Source organism: Neofelis nebulosa, chromosome 7 (genome assembly GCF_028018385.1).
Source record: "Neofelis nebulosa isolate mNeoNeb1 chromosome 7, mNeoNeb1.pri, whole genome shotgun sequence".
NCBI classification, from domain to species: domain Eukaryota; kingdom Metazoa; phylum Chordata; class Mammalia; order Carnivora; family Felidae; genus Neofelis; species Neofelis nebulosa.
Window position 1 is genome coordinate 26,688,711 of NC_080788.1, and position 20,597 is coordinate 26,709,307.

The 20,597-nt window shown below is 39.0% G+C and overlaps 1 protein-coding gene across 4 annotated transcripts in view; it reads left to right on the top strand.

Annotated features, from left to right (window-relative positions):
- Window positions 1-13,340: 13,340 nt before the first annotated feature.
- Window positions 13,341-20,597, top strand: part of GABRG3 (gamma-aminobutyric acid type A receptor subunit gamma3) — a 732,437-nt gene continuing 725,180 nt past the window's right edge. For 2 of the 4 annotated variants that reach the window (XM_058736908.1, XM_058736910.1), the window contains exons 1-2: window positions 13,343-13,948; window positions 19,076-19,224. In XM_058736908.1, coding sequence (XP_058592891.1) covers window positions 13,896-13,948; window positions 19,076-19,224 — 202 coding nt within the window. In that variant the 5' untranslated portion in view covers window positions 13,343-13,895. Of the gene's footprint in view, window positions 13,949-19,075; window positions 19,225-20,597 lie in introns of all 4 variants that reach the window. The other 2 variants (XM_058736906.1, XM_058736907.1) reach the window with 2 other exon arrangements.

The window sequence follows — 20,597 nt, forward strand, 5'->3', positions numbered from 1 at the left end:
AGGGAAGAGGCAGAGAGAGAGGGAGAGAGAGAATCCTGAGAAGGTTCCACGCTGAGAGTGGCAGAGCCTAATGTGGGTCTCTATCCTATGAACTATGAGATCCTGACCCAAAATCAAGAGTCAGAAGTTTAACCGAATTAGCCACCCAGGCACCCCTGGAGGGGATTTTGTTAGCAAAAGTATTCCTGAGCATAAGAGGGACAGAGGAAATGTAAATGTCTGACCATATCCACTCTTCTTCTGAACTCCTGACCATTGTTTGTGAAAGGAAGTGGTCTGAATATTTTTGTGATCCATTTAATGTGCTACTAGAACTAACAGTATACCTCCAAATGATTTTAATGATTTTGTATTCGTCAGCAGTAAACCAGAGAACTAAATCAGCAGGATAGATAGATAGATAGATAGATAAGATAGATAGATATAATTACTTGCGCAGTGTGGGAGCTGGGTAAGAAAATTCAAAGTCTATAGGGCAGGCCACCAGGAAGGGACAGTCAGAAGCAGGCTGAAACTCCATGGGCACAGGCCAAAACTGTTGGGAATCCTCTCTCTTTCTCTTTTTCTCTTTCTGTGTCTCTAAAAAGTCTCAATCTTTTTTTCAAGGCTTTCCATCTGATTAGGTCAAGTCCAGTGAGGATAATCTCTCTAACTTAAACTCAACTGATTGTGGATTTTACATCTTCATAACAGCACCTAGATTAGTGCTTGATTAAATAATCAAGCAAGTTCACACATCAAAATGCCACCAGTCTACCCTTTGTCAACTTAGCACCCATACATATCTCCTTTAACTATATTTAATCTCCAAATAATAGCAAAGTCATATTTCTGTATAACATGATACAACTAACCTACCTACAACCAAAACACATCAACACTTTCCCCAGATGACTACACGAAGTCCTTGGGTGCTATTCATTCATCTTGATATCTTATAACTTAATTAGATATAAAATTAAGTAATATCAACATATTTTTTATTAAATGAGGGGATAATAAGGAGAAAAAACCAAAAATATTTGTATACACATACGAAAATATTCACACTAAAATAAAGAAGAAATATTCTTAACTATTAGTCCTCAATTCTGAAATTGGCCTCATCGTTGGTGCTGGTATTTACAAGTATCTTCTTCCATGAATCTATCATATTAGCTTTACTATCTGTAAGCATTTCAGTTGATGAAGTGAACCAGATGCTTTCCTGATAGGTATCTGTAATTAGCACTCCTGCTGAATTGGGTTGTTGAAGTTTTCTGTTGGCTTTAATCATGGAACGTGAGAGTACTAAAAGATGCCTTAAGAGATCTCCAGTATTCCAGATATACTTTTTCTTACCTCCATTGTGAAATAATAGTCCCATTTCCTTGGTAATCAGGATTAGTCAACCCAGCCAGCACAGTGACTCTTTCTTGGCCTATTGATTCAGAAGCATGAGGTGCCCAAAATGACTGGCTGCCAGTCTCATCTTTTAGTTTTCAATGAAATCATTGTCCCTTGTTGGAAGCATTCCTTTCTTTGGACTTGTACCTCTAGACCAACAGAGTCTAAGGTCAAAGGATGGAAACCAAAATTTTGCTAGGTATTATCAATTAACTGGTGTCATAGTTGAGTCTTTACAGAGTATTTGTCTTAGCTGGTTCTGGTTGCTATAAAAAATTATCAGAGACTAGGGGGCGGAAACAAAAACACCAATTTCTCGTAGTTCTGGTTGATGGGGAACTCCAAAGTCAAGGTTCTGGCAGTGTCTGCTAAGAGCCCACTTACTGGTTTTCAAATGGATGTCTTCTCATTGTATCCTCATTATAGAGGATAGAGGAAAAAAAAGAAAGAAAGAAAGAAAGAAAGAAAGAAAGAAAGAAAGAAAGAAAGAAAGAAAGAAAGAAAAAAGAAAGAAGAAAGAAAGAAGAAAGGAAAGAATGAACAAAAGAAGGAAGGAAAGAAAGAAAGAAAGAAAGAAAGAAAGAAAGAAAGAAAGAAAAAGAAAGAAGGAAAGAAAGAAAAGAAGAAAGAAAGAAATTATCTTCTCTTCTAAGGACACTAATTCCATCATGAAGGCTCCACTCTTATGACCTAATAACTTCCTGAAGTCCCTCCTAATACTATCACAGTGGGGGTAGTATTTCAACATATGAATTTTAGGTGAATACAAACATTTAGTCTATACTAGTACTACTACTCTACCATTCTATTAAGAAAGCTGCTATAGGATAGCAAGGAACATAGTAAGACCAATTAATTCCATGAGTGTGGGCCCATTGTCATACTTTGTTGTGAAGTGAAATTCTTGATCAGAAGCAATTCTGTCTGGAATACCATGGTAGTGGATAAAGAATTCTGTAAGTCTACAGAAAGTAGTTTTGGCAGAAGTATTATTGGCAGGGAGGGCAGCTTTATATCCAGAGTGTCTATTCTAATAATTCTGTCCTTTTATAAAGGAAGCAGCCCAATGTAATCAACACTTCACCAGGTAGCTGGCTGATCACCATGAGAACCGGTGCCATATTGAGGACTCAGTGTAGCTCTCTGCCACTGGAATATTGGGTTCTCACAGTTGTGTAGCCAAATTGGCCTATTTGAGTGAAAGTCCATGTTGCTGAGTCTGTGTACAACCTCTTTTCTTCCCATCATGGCCTATTGATCAATGGCAAAAAGTGCGTGAAGAAAGAGGCTGTCTAGTATCCCAAGCATGGGTCTTATTATGTACTTACTAAAATTCATCTGTGCTGAGGTCATTTGCTGGTGAGCATTCACACGGGACATATATGTCTTCCTTATGTACACATATGGAAAATTATTTCCACATACACCTTCTTTAGATCACCTTGTTGCCAATATTCCAACTGTATTTTTCCTCCAAGTCTCAGATCATCCAGCCATACCACTAGCCACAGTCCATGAAGTAGAACAGACTCAAATGTCTGGACATCTTTCTTTCCATGTAAAATGGCCATGGGCATTCAAATATCTTCCCTTTTTTGGATGGAAAAGGTGATCAATACTTCTGTGGGAATAAATATGACATAAGGCTAATGACCTGATATACAAGGCTGGAAGTGGGAGTGAGTGGGTGTAGCTATAAAAAGACAACATGAGACTGTTTCCGATTCTGTGTCTCCCTCTCTCTCTGCCCCTCCCCCGTTCATGCTCTGTCTCTCTCTGTCCCAAAAACTAAATAAAAAACGTTGAAAAAAAAAAAATTTAAAAAAAAAAAAAAAAAAAAAAGGGGCGCCTGGGTGGCGCAGTCGGTTAAGCGTCCGACTTCAGCCAGGTCACGATCTCACGGTCCGTGAGTTCGAGCCCCGCGTCGGGCTCTGGGCTGATGGCTCGGAGCCTGGAGGCTCGGAGCCTGGAGCCTGTTTCCGATTCTGTGTCTCCCTCTCTCTCTGCCCCTCCCCCGTTCATGCTCTGTCTCTCTCTGTCCCAAAAACTAAATAAAAAACGTTGAAAAAAAAAAAAATTAAAAAAAAAAGACAACATGAGATATCCTAGTGGTAAGGAAGCTATTCTATATCTTGATTGTATTACTATCAATACCTTAGCTATATATTGTTCCATTGTTTTGTAAGTTGTTACCTGTGAAAGAAATTTTTAAATGATCCATGAAATTTATTTTTTCTGTATTATTTTTTACAAGTTCATATGAATCTACAATTATACAAAAATAAAAATGCTTAATTAAAACACCATACTTTTCCAATTTTAAAAAAAATACATAGAAAAAAAGCCTAAATGAATGTTAAATTGATTTCAAATTAAATTCCATACCCAGGACAGCTATATATTTAAAGAAGAAAATATAGTGAAGACATATTTATGTTAATAAAATCTGAGATCTAATGTCAAATGCTTTTCACTAAAGGAAAGTCTAGGACATGGAAAAATATCCTAGAAGGAAGTTCTGATATGAAGAAAGAAATGTGAGCAAAAAGGCATATAGAAAACAATTTAAACATTGCTTATGTGTGGGAAGAACATAAAAGATAAAAATAAAGTCCTGGACAACTATAGCATACGATGTAGCAGGAAGAGTGTGCCTAATTTGAGTTAGAAAATCCTATGTACTCATGTTATCTTTGATAGAGTAAAGATTTTATTACTTTTAAACCTGACAAGCCTCAGGAAACTTCATTAAAATAACTGATGGTGAGTATTCAATACATTAAAATTTGGATCTAAAATTAAAAGGGTCGAATGAAGGTAGGAGAATAGTGTACAAATCATAAATACTGTGACAAAGGAGAAAGAATAAAATGAGAAAATGAGAAGAGGAAAGAGAGAGAAAGGGAAAAATAGAACTACTTCACTGACTGTTATAGAGGTAATAGGCAAAAGAGAAGGGAATTCAAAACATCCAAACCAGACAGAAAAATGTTTTCTAAAATCAAATCCAAAAATAACAAAGAAGACATACCAGACAGAGAAAGTTGGGACCTGGTACCAAAATGAGTCTTGTCATAAAGGTAAAGGAAAATATTTTTAAATAGGTTCATAAAGCAGAACCCAACTTTATGTTCTATTGAAGAAACTCCCATAAAACCCAGTGATCCAAAAAGGCCAAATATAAAAGTAACAACAAAGATATAGAAGGTAAATGAAATTGGAAGAAAGCAGGGTTTGAAATTCTGGCATTGGACAAGGTAGCAATCAGGCATCAAGTAAACTAACATGACAAGCCACAACCACAAAAAAGATATAACAGTTAGAATATCTAGAAATACTCTAAAGAGTACAACCATCAGCTACACAAAGCAGAAACTGCAGGAGATGAAGGAAGACAGAGATATAAATACATACATATGAGAAACTTTAACAAACCAATATTAGGGCAAAATAAATCAAGAGAACAAAAAATAAGTAAAGGTAAAAAAAAACACTAAAAAGTAGAATGAGGTAGGACTTATGGATATATATTGCATATTAGTTTCTCATAATTAAGAATATACTTTCTAAGGGTGCCTGGGTGGCTCAGTCAGTTAAGCGTCTGACTCTTAGTTTCAACTCAGGTCATGATCTCAGGATTAGTGGGTTTGGACGGAGCATCAGGCAATGCACTGAGAGTATGGAATCTGCTTGGGATTCTCTTCCTCTCCCTGTCTCTCTTCTGCTCCCCCACTTGTGCTCATGCTCTCTCTCAATCAATCAATCAATCAATCAATAAATAAATAAACAAACTTTCTTCTCAAATAGACATGGAATGGCAAAATTAACTATTTATTAGTTTACCCATTTATATTAAAAATATAGGCAAATTTTTAGAGTAGAAATTTCATGGATAGTATTTTGCTCATAAGTAATAAAACCAGAAATTAAAACAAAATTCAAAGGGCGCCTGGGTGGCTTAGTTGGTTAAGCATCCAACTTGGGCTCAGGTCATGATCTCACTGTTTGTGAATTCAAGTCCTGCATCAGGCTCTGTGCGGACAGCTCAGAGCCCGGAGCCTCTTCGGATTCTGTGTCTCCCTCTCTGTTTGCCCCTCTCCTGCTCGAGCTCAGTCTCTCTGTCCTCTGTCTCTCTGTCTCTTTCTCTCAAATAAATAAAACAAAAGAATTTCAAAAACATTTCAAAAAAGTCTCTTCCAACTGGAAATTTAAAAATTCTTCTATTAACTGATACTGGAATGAAAAGGAGACATAACAATTGCCAAAATTTAAAAAAATCAAATGTAATTAAAAATTACATTTAAGGGTGTACAGGATACCCTTAAAGCATATCAGAGAAAAATTCATATTCTTAAACACTTATATTAATAAAAATTTTAAAATGTGGAAGAATTAAATTCTCACTCAAAAAGCTAGAAGTAGAACAATGAAATAGACCAAAAGAAAGCACAAGGTAAGTATAATAAAGATAAAAGCAGAAATTAATTATGTAGAGCATTTAGAAACAGTAGATCTAACTAATGAACCCAAACTCTGGTGATAAATAAACTGAAATATACAATCCATTTAAGGGAAAAAAAAGGGAACACACACAAAATAAGAAATGATACTATATATACAGAGGCAAAAAAAAAAAAAAAGAAGTCAAAACAAAAAGAGAGTACTTTAGTACACCTTTATTCAAAAACATGGAAACAAGGGTGCTGGAGTGACTCAGTCAGTTGAGCGTCTGACTCTTGATTTCAGCTCAGGTCATGATCCCACGGTCCTGGGATTAAGCCCCACATCAGGCTCTGCATTTAGTATAGAGCCTACTTAGGATTCTCTCTTCCTCTTCTCTCCACCCCTTCCCAACTTGTGGATCCTCTCTCTCTCTCTCTCTCTCTCTCTCTCCCTCTCGTTCTCTCAAAATAAATGAACAAACATTTAAAAAACACACAGATATAATAGACGATTTTTTGGAGGAAATACAGTTTACTGCAATTAACCTCATTAAAGATAGACAGCTTTAACTTAAAGATGCCATTTTCTATAGGGGGAAAAATAACTTTATCAAAATACTTCTACACACACACACACACACACAGAGAGAGAGAGAGAGAGAGAGAGAGAGAGAGAGAGAGGAGCCAGGTGTCTTCACAGGAGAATTCTACTAAACTTTCAAAGACATATAATTCCAATGCAAAAAAAACTTGTTCCAAAACATAGAAAATAAAGAAAAACTTCAAACTTTATTTTCAAGTGTGTAAGAATGGTTTAGTAATAGGAAATTCAGTATTATTATTCACTGTATCAATAATCTATGAAGAATAATTTGATTGTCTCCACTCATGCTACAAAAGCCTGAAAAATTTCAACATCCTTTCCTGATTTAAAGTAAAAACAACAGTTCAAAAAATAGTTAGCTGTGGGTCTTTCCTTATTCTCCTTCTATCTGTCTCCCATGAAGATATCCTACAGGCTTTCCATTATTATTTGGGATAAGAAATTTCCTCCACTATTTCCTTTACTCTTTATCATTATACAGAAGATATTAGCCACTGCAAGTAGACAAACAAAAGCTATTGGAGGTATAAAAACTGGGAATGGGAATATATATATATATATATGCTCAGTCCTCTAGAAAGCCTCAAAGCAATGGTACTTCAGAACAATTAGATCTTGTTTTCTAAATATCATACCCAATTAAAAGGAACCAGGAATAAATTATGGCTTCAAGGGTTGGAAAATAAAATTATGGAAAGATCTGGAAAATCTTGTACTACAAAGTAAGAAGGTGCTCAAAACTATATTGGGGATATAGAGGACATAGTAAAAGGAGTCAGGAGTCAGCTTAAAGAGACTCTACTCTAAATCTTGGATAATATGAGAATAACAAATAATTACAGTAATGAATTAAATTCATTGAATAAGACAAGAAACCATGAGTCTATGCTATAAATAATAAGAGGAAGAGGGAAAGTGCTTTCTTATAGCATACCAACTCATAAATGTAGAAAGAACAACAAAATTACTTTTACAGCTAGCAGGCAAGAACCATCAATATAAGCTAAACTAAAATAGTTAAATGTTTTCAAAGAATTTTTCCCAAAGAATAGTCAACCATTCAAAAAGAAAAGCAAAACAACAACAACAACAACAACAACAACAACAAAGTAACTTCAATGGAGAAACAGACAGATAACAATTTAACTACATGATCAGCATGATCCATAATAGGACAAACCAACAGTATGTGCTTCTTATGCGATGCACTGAGAAAAGCAACATTATTTATGTCAGATTTCTGCCAAAAAATGCATCACTTGATTCTGAACATGAGAAAACAGAACAGAGATCCAAATCAAGGTGCATTCTACAAAATCACTTTCTCTACTGAAACTATCAATGTTACGAAAGACTAAGAAAGGACAAGAAATGTTCTAGATTAAAAATAGACTAAAGGGACACAATAAGTGATAAACACTGTCACCCTGAATGCGATCTTAGGGTATACAAGGGTAAATGCTATTGAAGATGTAATTGGAACATTAGTAAATTTCAACTATGGACTGTAAATCCTATCATATTGAATTTTTGTATTATTTTTATCAGTTTATTTTTTAAGCTTGTGAAAAATTTGGAGTAGTTTAAAATTTTTGGGTAAGCTTAGTTCTATGGAAATGCAAACAGCCTAGAGCAACCAAAGAAATAAATTCAAAGTACTAAAAATAATACTAATATTAAGAACCATTTTAAAGCTTTAGTAATTTTAAAAAGTGTGGTAATGGTGCAAGTATAGACAAAGAGATTGAGAATAGAGCCCAGAAAAAAAAAGATGCATTCATATATGTTCATCTGATTTATGCAAATTTAGTGGGAAAAAGATGGTGTTTTAAATAAATCATTCTAGGTCAGTTAGTTGTCAGCATAAAAGTAAACAATTATTCATAAATAAAATCATCCACTAACATTAGAAATGAAATCTAGACCTAAAACACGAGTTTTTTTCTAACACTTTTAGAAGAAAACATGGTAGACTATATTTACAATGTCTGAGTAGGCAATGGTTTATTGTATAGTACACAAAGCATTAATGTCCATAAAACACTATTCAGAGAAAACTGAGGGTTGATGGGGGATGGGAGGGAGAGGAAAGTGGGTGATGGGCATTGAGGAGGTCACCTGTTGGGATGAACACTGGGTGTTGTATGGAAACCAATTTGACAATAAATTTCATATAAAAAATAAAATAAATAAAATAAATTGTTGAACATAAAAAAAAACTATTCAGAGAATAGTAAAGGCAAACTACTGACTGAGAGAAGATATTCATCAAATGCACATTAAAGGACTCATATAAAAATACATAATGAGCTTCTATAAACAAAAAAGAAGATGAACAGGCTAGTTTTAAAATGGCCAAAAGACCTGAATGACAGTTCATAAAATATTATGATGGCTAGTAAGAATTTGAAGGAGCACAGTGAAATTAAAATTGGAATAAAATATCAGGATGGTTATAATTAAAAAGAGTGATACGGCTACATTTCACTGAAGTTATGTATGGACCTCACTCATAGTTAATGGTGGTAAAATGATACAACTACATTGAAAATCTATTAGTAATATTTATTATCACTAAACATATACCTTCTAAAAATTCCATTTTTAGTCAGATAACTAAGAGAAATAAGCACATATGTCCACCAAAAAACATGTACCAATATATTCATGTCAGCTAAATAATATGTAGTATATTGAACACCACAGTGGAAAACCATGTGCAGCAATAAAACATAAGGAGTGACTGCTACATGCAGCAACATGGATACATCTTGCAGACACTATACTGGGTGAGATAAACCACATGTTAAATAGAACATACTACATGATTCTATGTGAGCTTCAAGAGCAGGCACAGTCTACTGTGACAGAAGACAGAATAATGTTTACCTAGGGGTAGTATTGACTGGGAAGATGACCCAGCCACTGGGAGGGAGCACCTGGAAAATATTCTATATCTTTATCTGGATGATATACACATGCTAGTCTTATACATATGGAATATACATGTGTAAAAAATTCATTGAGCCCCAATTTTAAGATGTGTGCGTTTTGTTGCATGTGTTCCTTTGATAATATTTTAAGTGTGGTGGAAAAGTTTTTTTTTAACAGCTATGAAACATCATAATACAATTCAGAAGTATAATTTTGAGAGCAGGAGAGTTTTTATTTAAACGCAACGTCCAGAAGCAATAAAGAATAAGATGTAGAACTGATGCAGTGGACCAGTTATATTCAGCACAGTGACTCGCTCTGCTCCTTTGCGCCTGTAGGAGGTGAAGCGAGGCCATGAAAAAAAATCCTTAGACGTATTTCTGAGAAGCCGCAAGAGGATTCCTAACCAAGGCAGCCAATCTGGCCACCTCCTCGGGTTCCTTCCCGCCTCCTGCAGAGATGCTGCTCAATCCACACTCCGCACGGGCCAGCCCGGGTCTTTCCCCGGAAACCTTGAGTCTGGATCTGATGCAAACGCTGGAAACAAACAGCATGCATTGCTAGATGTTCGATATTTATAGAAGTGTACGTGCTATGGGTCTCCAACCCTTACTCCTTTTGTTACGTTTTATTTTCCTTTCTTTTCCTGTGATTTGGGATTGAATGCAAGTCCCGCGCGCCTAAGTGGAACTGTCAGTTTCTCTGGTGCTGAAGATGGAGAGAGCTGAGGCAAAACAGTGAATACCGCGCATGCTCTGTAAAGCATCTCTCTCTCTCTCTCTCTCTCTCTCTCTCTCTCTCTCTCTCTCTCTCTCCCCCTCCCTCACCTCCTCCCTCCCCCTCCTCCCCACCCTTCATATCAAACTGGATAAAGGAAAATCAAAGCCTGAAAGTTTGTTCTTTGAAGATTCTAGATTTTGGAACTTGCATTTGGCTTTTACACTTATGCCCAGAAGGCTTGCCTCGGATTTTCTTTCTTCTCAATTCAGGTTATTTATGAGAAAAAAGGAAAATAAAAGGAGAAAAGAAAGAGAGAGGGGGGGGAGAGAGAGAGAGAGAGAGAGAGAGAGAGAGAGAGAGAGAGGGAAAGAAAGAAAGAAAGAAAGAAAGAAAGAAAGAAAGAAAGAAAGAAAGAAAGAGATTGTTTTGTTCCAGACTACAACATGAGAAGGAGGGTTTTGAAGGTAAAATGTTCATGTCTACCAAGCTGACCCACTAAGTCTAATAAGTGGAACAAAGCATTCCAAATATCAGAAGATCTCAAATTGCATTCATTCATAATAATAATACATTGAATATATTCAAGAAAGAAATAGGATAAACAACACAGGGATGTAAAAAGAGCATCACATTTTCTTTTCCACTGGTTGAGTTGTAAAAACTTAACAGGATATTTATCATGATACTGATAATTAAAAAAAAACAACACTCAACTATTGGTCTGTTTTTATTTTTATTTTTTTAAATTTTTTTTAACATTTATTATTTTTTTTTGAGACAGAGAGAGACAGAGCGTGAACAGGGGAGGGGTAGAGAGAGAGGGAGACACAGAATCTGAAACAGGCTCCAGGCCCTGAGCTGTCAGCACAGAGCCCGACACGGGGCTCGAACTCACAGACCATGAGATCATGACCTGAGCCGAAGTTGGACGCTTAACTGACTGAGCCACCCAGGTGCCCCTGGTCTGTTTTTATTATAAACAGTTTGTAAGCATTTTACTTAATCTCAAGTAATAAAGAATAGAGGGGCGCCTGGGTGGCTCAGTCGGTTGAGCGTCCGACTTCGGCTCAGGTCATGATCTCACAGCTTGTGGGTTTGAGCCCCGCGTCGGGCTCTGTGCTGACTGCTCAGAGCCTGGAGCCTGTTTCAGATTCTGTGTCTCCCTCTCTCTCTGACCCTCCCCCGTTCATGCTCTGTCTCTCTCTGTCTCAAAAATAAATAAACGTTAAAAAAATTAAAAAAAAATAAAGAATAGAGCAAGGACTCTAAAACTTAGTTCAAAGAAGCAAACAACAATTGTGTGCTGAGCTCCTACTCATCTGAGAGGCAGCATGACATAGTGATTAAGACTGGGACATTGGAGGGGCACCTGGGTGGCTCAGTTGATTGAGCATCTGACTTTTGATTTTGGCCCAGACCATTATCCCAGGGTCATGGGATCAAGGCCTGTGTCAGTCTGTGTGCTGAGCATGCAGCCTGCTTGAGAGTCTCTCTCTCTCTCTCTCTCTCTCTCTCTCTCTCTCTCTCTGCCCCTCTCCCCTGCTCACGCTCTTCCTCTTTCTAAACACACACACACACACACACACACAAAACAAACCTTAAAACAGATTCTCTTTCTCTCTCCCTCTGCCCCTCTCCCTATCTTGCATTCTCTTTTTAATCAGTCAATAAATTGATCAGTCAATCAATAAATGACTGAGACATTGGAGCTGACTTTCTGGGATTTAACCTCCAGTTCTCAATCTGTGTGATCTTAAGGAAGTGACTTAACTTCTCTGTACTTTTCCCTCCATCTTTGAAATAGGAATAATGCAGTGAGAGTTAAAAATGAGTTCATCTACATAAAGTCTTCACATCAGCCCTGGGCCCCTATTATGTTATTAAGGTCTGTTGATTACTTTGACTTGTGTTTCTTATTGCTGTGTTAAAAATTGAGGGCCAGAATTGTTTCTTTACTTGCAGTTTTTCTCACAGCACACAAACTATGTGAACATTTGACATATTTCTATAAGCAATTAACAAATGGTAAGTGGTTATCTAACTGATTTTTAAAGTGTTCAGATGTGTGATAGAGAAAATTAGAGATTAGGGCAGGGTATGATAAAGGCTCACAATCCCCCGAAGCTGAAAGATGTTCTGGAGGTGGAGGGATACAGGAATATTGGGTGTCTTCTTAGAAAATAAGACCTGAATAGGGTCTGTGCATTTAAGTAGGAGAGATGTGGCAGGCAGAGGAAGATGTCAGAAGGAGCCCTGAGAAGGAGTGAGCTGGAGTGAGCTCAAGGCCACACAGAGACAGGGAGATGGCAATGCCAAGGCAGCTACAGCTCCATTGTTAAAATCACCAATGCTGCCATCACCAACAACTGCACTCCATGCCATTGTATGACCACGTTCATATTGATGAACTGAAAATAGTGGAGAAAACACCAACGTTCAATTATTCTTCTATATATTTTATGAACAAAAGTATTTGACAATATTAATGAAACAGTTATCATACTCTTTCATAATTCTACAAGTAGTAATTCAAATATGAAATACTTTGTAAGAGCTATTTTTGGCAGTACAAAAGCAAACTTCTTAGTGGATTTATTCTAGGCTACGGTAACATTGTAAAGATTGTAATACATGGTGAAAGACTAGCTTTTGGCGTGATTATTACAAATGAGAACATAAATGCAATGTTCTGTCTTTGGGTGGTGAAAATACACTGAATGAAGTGCTCTTCATGGTTCAATAAAACAGGACGACTTTTACTTTTTTACTTAGGGTGAGTCTTTCTTCTACATTTAATTGTGTGTGTGTGTGTGTGTGTGTGTTCCCCCACCTGTTTATTGTATGTGTTAGGATGGTCCGTATTGGGAATGCTTTTTTCTAAATATCCCTAAGAAGCCACTTTTTTCACACAGATCTTAGTAGTGCATAGGAGCTCAGTAGACCTAGCAGGACATGTGCATGGAAAGGGCGCCTTCAGCAAACCTTTTGCTATGGCTACCTAGCTGAAGACACGCGGGGAAGAACAGACAACAGTCGGTCAGGGAGCGCGGGAGAACCACCGCGTTTGCTGAGAAGACAGAAGGAACGTACTGCGTCGGACTCGGGGGCTCACTCTTAACCTTGAGATGCCAATCCCTGGGATTCTTCTAAAGGCTTCCTATGGGATCCCCAAGCCTCCCCTCCCCCGCTGAGCCCCGCCCCCTCCCCGGCCTCAAACTCTGAGTCCATTCAAACCTTGCTTTCTTCGCCGCACGCGTTGCCAGGCGTGTAATAGGGGAAACTCCTCCCCGCCGGGGCCGCCTCGCAGGCGCTGCCAGAGGAGCGGCTGCCTTGCTGCCCCCACCTCCGAACGTGCGGCGGCCGCACACCGAGCGCAGAGCCCACCGCCTGTGCACCCGCGCGCAGCTCGCGGCAGAAGGGGCAGCGCCGCGCGGCGCTGCGGGGCGGCGGGATTAGGGACTGCTCGAGCCCACCCGCTCCCGCCACCAGGCTGTGCTGACCCGGCGCCCAGGCGGCTGGAGGCGGCAGGCGCGCGGCGGGCAGCGGGCGGGGGCGGCGCGCCGCGGTGGCAGGGTGCCCCGCGTGCACCCCGCATAGCTGGGCGCAGACCCGCGGGCCGTCGGGGGCGCGGCGGCCCGCCCGAGCCCACACCTGTCCGGCCGCGGTGGCCGGGAGCCCGAGTGGCGCCGCAGTCAGTGGCACCAGAGGCAGCGAGGGAGGGAAGAGCCCGCGGAGGCGAGGCCCGCGCTCCGGAGGAAGCCGCGCCTGGCTGGAGGCCCCAGACCCTGCTCCCCGAGCTCCACCGCACCATGGCCCCGAAGCTGCTCCTCCTCCTCTGCCTGTTCTCGGGTTTGCACGCCCGGTAAGTGGCGCCCGGGCCCTGCAGCCCTGGAGGCTCCGAGCGGGACGGGGAAGGCGGCGGGGGGCGCTGTCTGCCGGCCAGGAGTCCCGGTGCGTCCCGCCGTCGGCTGGGCTGCGGCATAGCCCCGCTGGGGCCGGCCCGGGGGAGACGGAGTCCGCCTGCATCTCACCTGTCCCAGTCTCCCCTTTGACAGGGCTATCTGCCTCTCCACGCTGGGCGGCTGCAGCCTTCTGTGCAACCAGGAATGTGGGGACTCTGAGATTAATGGGGCTCTTCTCTTGAAGCTTTTCGCATATGGTGGTTTTAAGGGGTTTTGAAAATCACTATCATAAATGACCGGCGGTGTGTACCTCCCATTTACCCCTCTGTACAAGTGTTCCAGGGGTTCATACAAACACATTGACTGACGTTCTGTATAATTTCCATCACTCTGAAATTTCCCAGGACTAAGAAGTCATGATTTCCTAGCTGCCTAGTTTAGATCACACTGGCAAAGAGCATCCAGGCTGGAGGCAGGCAGAAGAGGATTGGAGCAAGGGAAAGAACCCTTCTTCTCAGAAATTATTCTCCTCTCCAGGTTCTGCAAACACACACTATACACATGCACCCCTTCTAGATGAGCCAGTTTTCACATACACAGACATACACACTTACTCCCATAAAGCATGTTGATAATTGATAATAAGGCTTTTCCTGGCAACTGTAAGACATTATCTTACCATAAATACCCATAACCTGCATCCTAGAATAGCAACCAAATAATGGGAGCTTAGAGACCTCCAGGAAAGGATGAAGATGGCTCATGAGGGTGGAAGGATGATGGGACCAGAGGGGTTAAACCCTGTTGCTGTAAATATAACACGATATTCTGGGTTTGGTTTCTTTAGTTCTGTGTCCTAGACTAGATCTCCGGCCCAGACTTTGGAAATCAGAGCAGCTCCATGCCTCTCCCCCTATCCCCATCCCAAGAATCTTGGGACACCCACTTCCCCTAAACACTCTTGTTCTGACACCTCTTTATTTTCTGTATCTGGAAGCTAGAGAACTAGAGAGCCTTCCTATGGGCAGTAAGCGCTGCAAGTGTCAGTAGACAATGACAGGCTTACATTTTCATTCATGTGAGGAAGGAAGGAAGGAGGTACATTAACACATCTTAAAAGACGTAGTAGGAGCCCCAGTCTCACTCCCCACCTTTGGCAGGGGTGTTTGGCTCTGAAGAAGAAAGCCCTGGCCATCCCCTCCATACCATTATCCCCACTAAGAGGTGAAAGTGTGAAAGGCAGATAGTGTGCCAGAGACTGTCATCTGGTGGCTCACAGGCAGCTCTCTCCACCAGGCATAGTACTCATTGGGCCTTTCAACTCCAGTTTCTTCCCGTCTAAGGAGAGAACTGGGGAAGGAAATGGAAGCCCACTTTCTGAAATTGATTCTGCCTGGATGTATCTCTGTCTAGAGCCAGAGAGACCAGCAGCAGATAGCACCAGGCATAATGTAGAATTCTGAAGTATATAATCCAGATTTGAAGTCATATCCACATGATCTTTTCTGTTGCCACAAACTGGATGAAGTGACCTATATTTCAGAGTTATATCATTAATTACAGATACTTTAGATTTATAGATACTTAATATGCTAAAAGGAAAACTGCTCATTGTCCTCATTAGTTTATGTGCTTAGGAAGTAGGAAGATGTTTTAGTATCTAACATGAAGCAGTCAGGTTTCTAGGGAATTCCCAAATACATGTCCAATTTCTTGGGATTCTTCATATTTAAATTTCACCAAGGCACATGTAAAGATTTTAATATGTTCTATATCTTGGTTCATTCCCTGGACTTCAAAATAGAAGTTGTATATCAGTTGCAAGAAAATCCAAATTTTAAACTAATTATATTGCTATACGCCTCTCCTTTGAAAGTGTCTTCATTCTTTGAATGGGTTTTACAGACATGTAAAATAATCTGATGACCAGTGTCATCTTTCATAACTGTTATTAATGCTGAGAGGGTTCTTGTTTGCAGTCTGGAATGCCCTTCTGGTGTTCAAAATCCCTGGAAAATGTTCTAACAGTGTGCTCTGTGGTGATGGCTTGGCAACTCCATGGAGAGAAAAGCACCCTGTTCAGACCCCCCATGGATGTGCTTATTATGCATTAGAACACACTAAGTCATGCCTGGAGCTTGGTGATACCTTGCAGACACTTAACTGATTTCTGAGGTTTAGGAGCTCCTTTTAATATTTAAAAACACTTCAGACTTTGTCCTTCTAGTCAAAGAGAAGGTATAAGATGTGAAAATAACATCTAAAAATGACGATACATTGCTGGTTTGTTTTTAAGAAGAAGCTAATTGCAGTTATAGTATTTAGGATCCAAAATCCTGATAACAGAACACTCGTAAAGATTATATATAACCCACTTAGAAAAGCAGATCATTCGTGTTTTATTCACATTCTGGTGGGTCCTCTGAGATGAGATTTGGTTTTCAGCAAAGGGAAGATTTTCCTGTGGGGCTGGTGGTCTGACATCAGCACTGTGAGGCTTTTATTTCATTCTCTGAAGTCCTGCAGCAAACTGACGGAAGATCAGAATGGGGAAAAGCTCAGTGTCAGTCTCTAAGGAGACAAGGGGATCTCTGCCCACTCTTTGCAACTGTGTACCCCAGCCCAGCCATCAAGCTGTAGGTCCTGGTTGACCTCCTAAAGGGGTGGGAGAGGATGCTGCTGCTTTTCCTTCCTCCTCTTTCCCACTCTCACCTGCCTTGGCCTCTAAGGAAGACGCTTATGCAATTTCAGGAAAACCCTCTCCTCACCACTAGAGGGAGAATTAGGCTCATTATAATACCTGCATTTGAAGTAGTTAAAAGAATTTTTCAGAAACGAAGGCTGTGTATATATAGAGAACTGATGAAGAGTTAATGTTCTCAATCTATGTACATATGACCATTGGGGCAATAAAAAGCAGCAGAGCACAAAAAGCATAGTCTGGTCTGTGGAGTGAGCTGTCTTTGGGGGTGGGGGAGGGGACTTAGGGAGATGGGTAAGAGAGAAAGGGATGGGAGGCAAAGAGAAGAGAGAAGAGAGAGAAAGAGGCAGAGAGACAACAGAGGGATAGAGGAAAGGACTGTGGCTGAGTTGGAACATGTCTTGAGAATGTTGTATGTGATTCTGCCAAGGTGATCTGTCCCTCTGTCCCCAGTCTCCCAAATGGTTTTGCTGTGGAATGAATTGCCAGGTCCTGTGGGCAATGATTGCTTCTAGCTAACCAAGTCCTACAGAGCCTGCTTCAGCCTCTCTTTTTTTTTTTCCCAACATGATATTCCTGACAATATTTCTGGTAAAATATTCTACAGTGACATTTTAAATTCTATATTGTTATTTGTAAAAGTTCAGTTTTACAAATAATGAAATGCAACATGTCACTTCTTGAATGTGTCCCAAATTTTTTAAGTTCTTATTGATGGTGAATGTTAAGTGCAAATAAAAACTCACAGCAATTTATAGTTTCTATGGATGATTTATTTTAACCTTCTAGTCGATACATATTCAAGAAATATAATTACAGTTTAAGATAAGCCTAGGAAAAACTTCAGTGAAATCAATCTGCCAGACATATACCATGTACTCATTTTCAAAATCTTATATAAATGTGTATAGTCATCTGAGACTAGACTATGTGACACTGCCCTAATCTAGGTTAAGGCTCGTTAACACTCATAAAAAGACTATAATGTATATAATATATGACATATATGTATGATTACATATTGCATAAAATTATATAAACTATTATACTATAGATATAATTATGTGATTATAATATAACATTATATATATGATTATGAGGATTTAAACAAAGTAGAGATCATAAATTTTTGAAAATTTACTCTCTTCATTTCTTTCATGTTCATTGTAGATAATTTAGACAATTCCAAAATTTAACTTAAAGAAACTTGTGTCCCAGAGCACAGTTGCCCTGGGATAATGTTAACATTTTGACTTCTCTCTGGGAAGCTAAACAGAAATGAGCTGATACCAAGTCAGGACAAATAAACCTCAATACAATTTTCTATTCCATATTTTGTTCTCTTTGGTGAAAAGTCACTAAGGCATTTATGTTGACAGAGTATAAGCAAAATTGTTGGTTGTTTTACAGGCTTTTTTTTTTGCCCTAGTAAGTGCAGTCCCCCTGGAAATGCTGCTTTGATGCAGAAGGAGACTCTCCTCTTTTCAAGCCCAAAAGGCTGTGCTGTTGAGGTGGCCTCACTCAGCTAAGAAAACTAACTTGTCATTTTGATGCCTCTCCATTCAAGTACTCCTGTCAGTGTGTATCACCCAGGAGAGGTAGCTGTCATGTTGCACGAGACAAGCTCAAAGGTGCTCAAACATTCATTTTGATCCATTTATTGAGGGGCCAAATGATTAAGACATATTAGAAATATTTTAATTTTTAATGTCTGTATTAGCCTGCTTTGTAAGAAATGAATCAGTTTGTGTTGGAGGAGGCATGTCAAATTGCCAGAAGTTATTCACCAAACACCATCTCTGTTCCCTGTCACCACACATTAGTGCTGGCCAAACAGACCACCTGATAATGTGCCCATGTCTACCTTGACCGAAGGTTCCAGTCTCCTTAAGAAGAACAGAATTCAGACTCAACTATTTTTCAGTGAGTGTGATTCTGCAAAACCTATTCTCACCTTCAACTAAAATGAGGTCTTGGCAGTAGGGGGTGGAAACAGCATGATAAAGTCACCATCTGACAAACATCTGGAAGGTTTGTGTTTTGACCTTCAGAGGTTTTCAAGGTGGATCCAAGCAAGGGTGATTGCTGCTTGGCTGACCTTCTGGCATTGATTTACTTATCAGTCTATAGTTTAATGTACACAAGGAATAATTTTGTGACATTTAATGAAAACATCATGACATGTTAAGAGCAGTGGCATTCCTCCAATTGGATTCTTTCTAAAATGTGTTTTGTTTTGTTTTCATTTTAGATGTAACCCATTGATTGGGCTGTGAGTATTGGGGACTTTCTACTTATGTCAATGGTACTTGAGTGGGCCAAGCTTAAGACACTTCCTGGAGCTATTGCTACAACTTATACTTCACACTTTGTGCCATAATTACAGGTCCAGGAAGGTGGAAGAGGATGAATATGAAGATTCATCATCAAACCAAAAGTGGGTCTTGGCTCCAAAGTCCCAAGACACTGATGTGACTCTTATCCTCAACAAGTTGCTAAGAGAATATGATAAAAAGCTGAGGCCAGATATTGGAAGTGAGTGTTGATGTTTGTTATTCCAATAGAAAATATACCGTGATGATATATTCTTTAAGTTTTTACTTTAAATAATGATAAATTCAAAGGAAATTGCAAAGATAGTGCAGAGTCGCATAATTTATGACTGTAGTATCATGTCAATATGAAGAGATTGACACTGTTACAATGTGTGTGCATGGTTTCATGTTGTCTTATCATATGTAGATTTGTGGAAGGACCACTGCAATCAACATACTGAACTGTTTTGTCATCATAAAGATCCCACTCCTGCTGCTCCTGTAGTCATACCTACCTCTCTCCTCCAAAATTCCTAACCCCCGTCAGCCACTATTTGTTATTTCTGTATTTTTGTCATTTTTAGAATGTCACATTCATGCAGTCATTCAGTATGTGACCTTCTGAGATTGGCTTTTTTTCCCTCAGAAAAGTGATTTGGAGATCCATTCAAGTTGTTGTGTGTATTCATAGTAGTGTGTTCTTTCTTATTACTACATAAGTATCCATGGCAGCAATGTACCACAGTTTGTTTATCCACTCACCTCTTGAGGAACATTTTTGTTGTTTCCAGTTTTTGTCCATTACAAATAAAATGACTGTGTGTATTTGTTTACAGGTTTCTGTGTAGAAATAAGATTTTATTCTATGGGGTGAATGCCCAGGAGTATGATTGCTAAGCCATACGATAAATGTCTGTTTAGTTTTTTTTTAAGAAACTGTCAAACTTTTTTTCCCAAGTGTCTGTACCATTTTCTGTTCCCACCAGCAATGTATGAGAGATTTAGTTTCTCTGTCTTCACCAACAATGTCACTATTTTTATTTTAGCTGCTCTAATAGGTATAAATCTACTAGATTGATACCTAATTGTGTTTTGATTAGTATTTTCCTGATGGTTAGTGATATTGAGTTCCCTTTATGTGTATATTTGCCAGCATTATGTCCTCTTCATTGAAATGTCTCTTCATATTGGTTGCCCTTTAAAAATTATTTTATTTTATTTTATTTTATTTTATTTTATTTTATTTTATTTATCTTATTTTATCTTATTTTATTTTTTCTGTTCCATTATTGAGTTCTTCATATAATCTAGGTGTGATTCCTTTGCGAGATATAGTTTGCAGATGTTTTTCTCAATATGTAGCTTGTCTTTTCATCTTCTTAATAAGATCTGTCACAGAGGAAAATTTTTTAATATTGATGAAGTTCAGTTTATTGATTTTTAATCTTTTATGGAACATGCTTTTGAAGTAATGTCTAAGAACTCTTCATGAAGCCCCAGTTCCTCAAGATTTTCTCCTTTGTTTTTTTCTAAAAGTTTTATAAATTTATGTTTTACATTTAATTCATTACCTGTCTTTATATAAAATCAGGG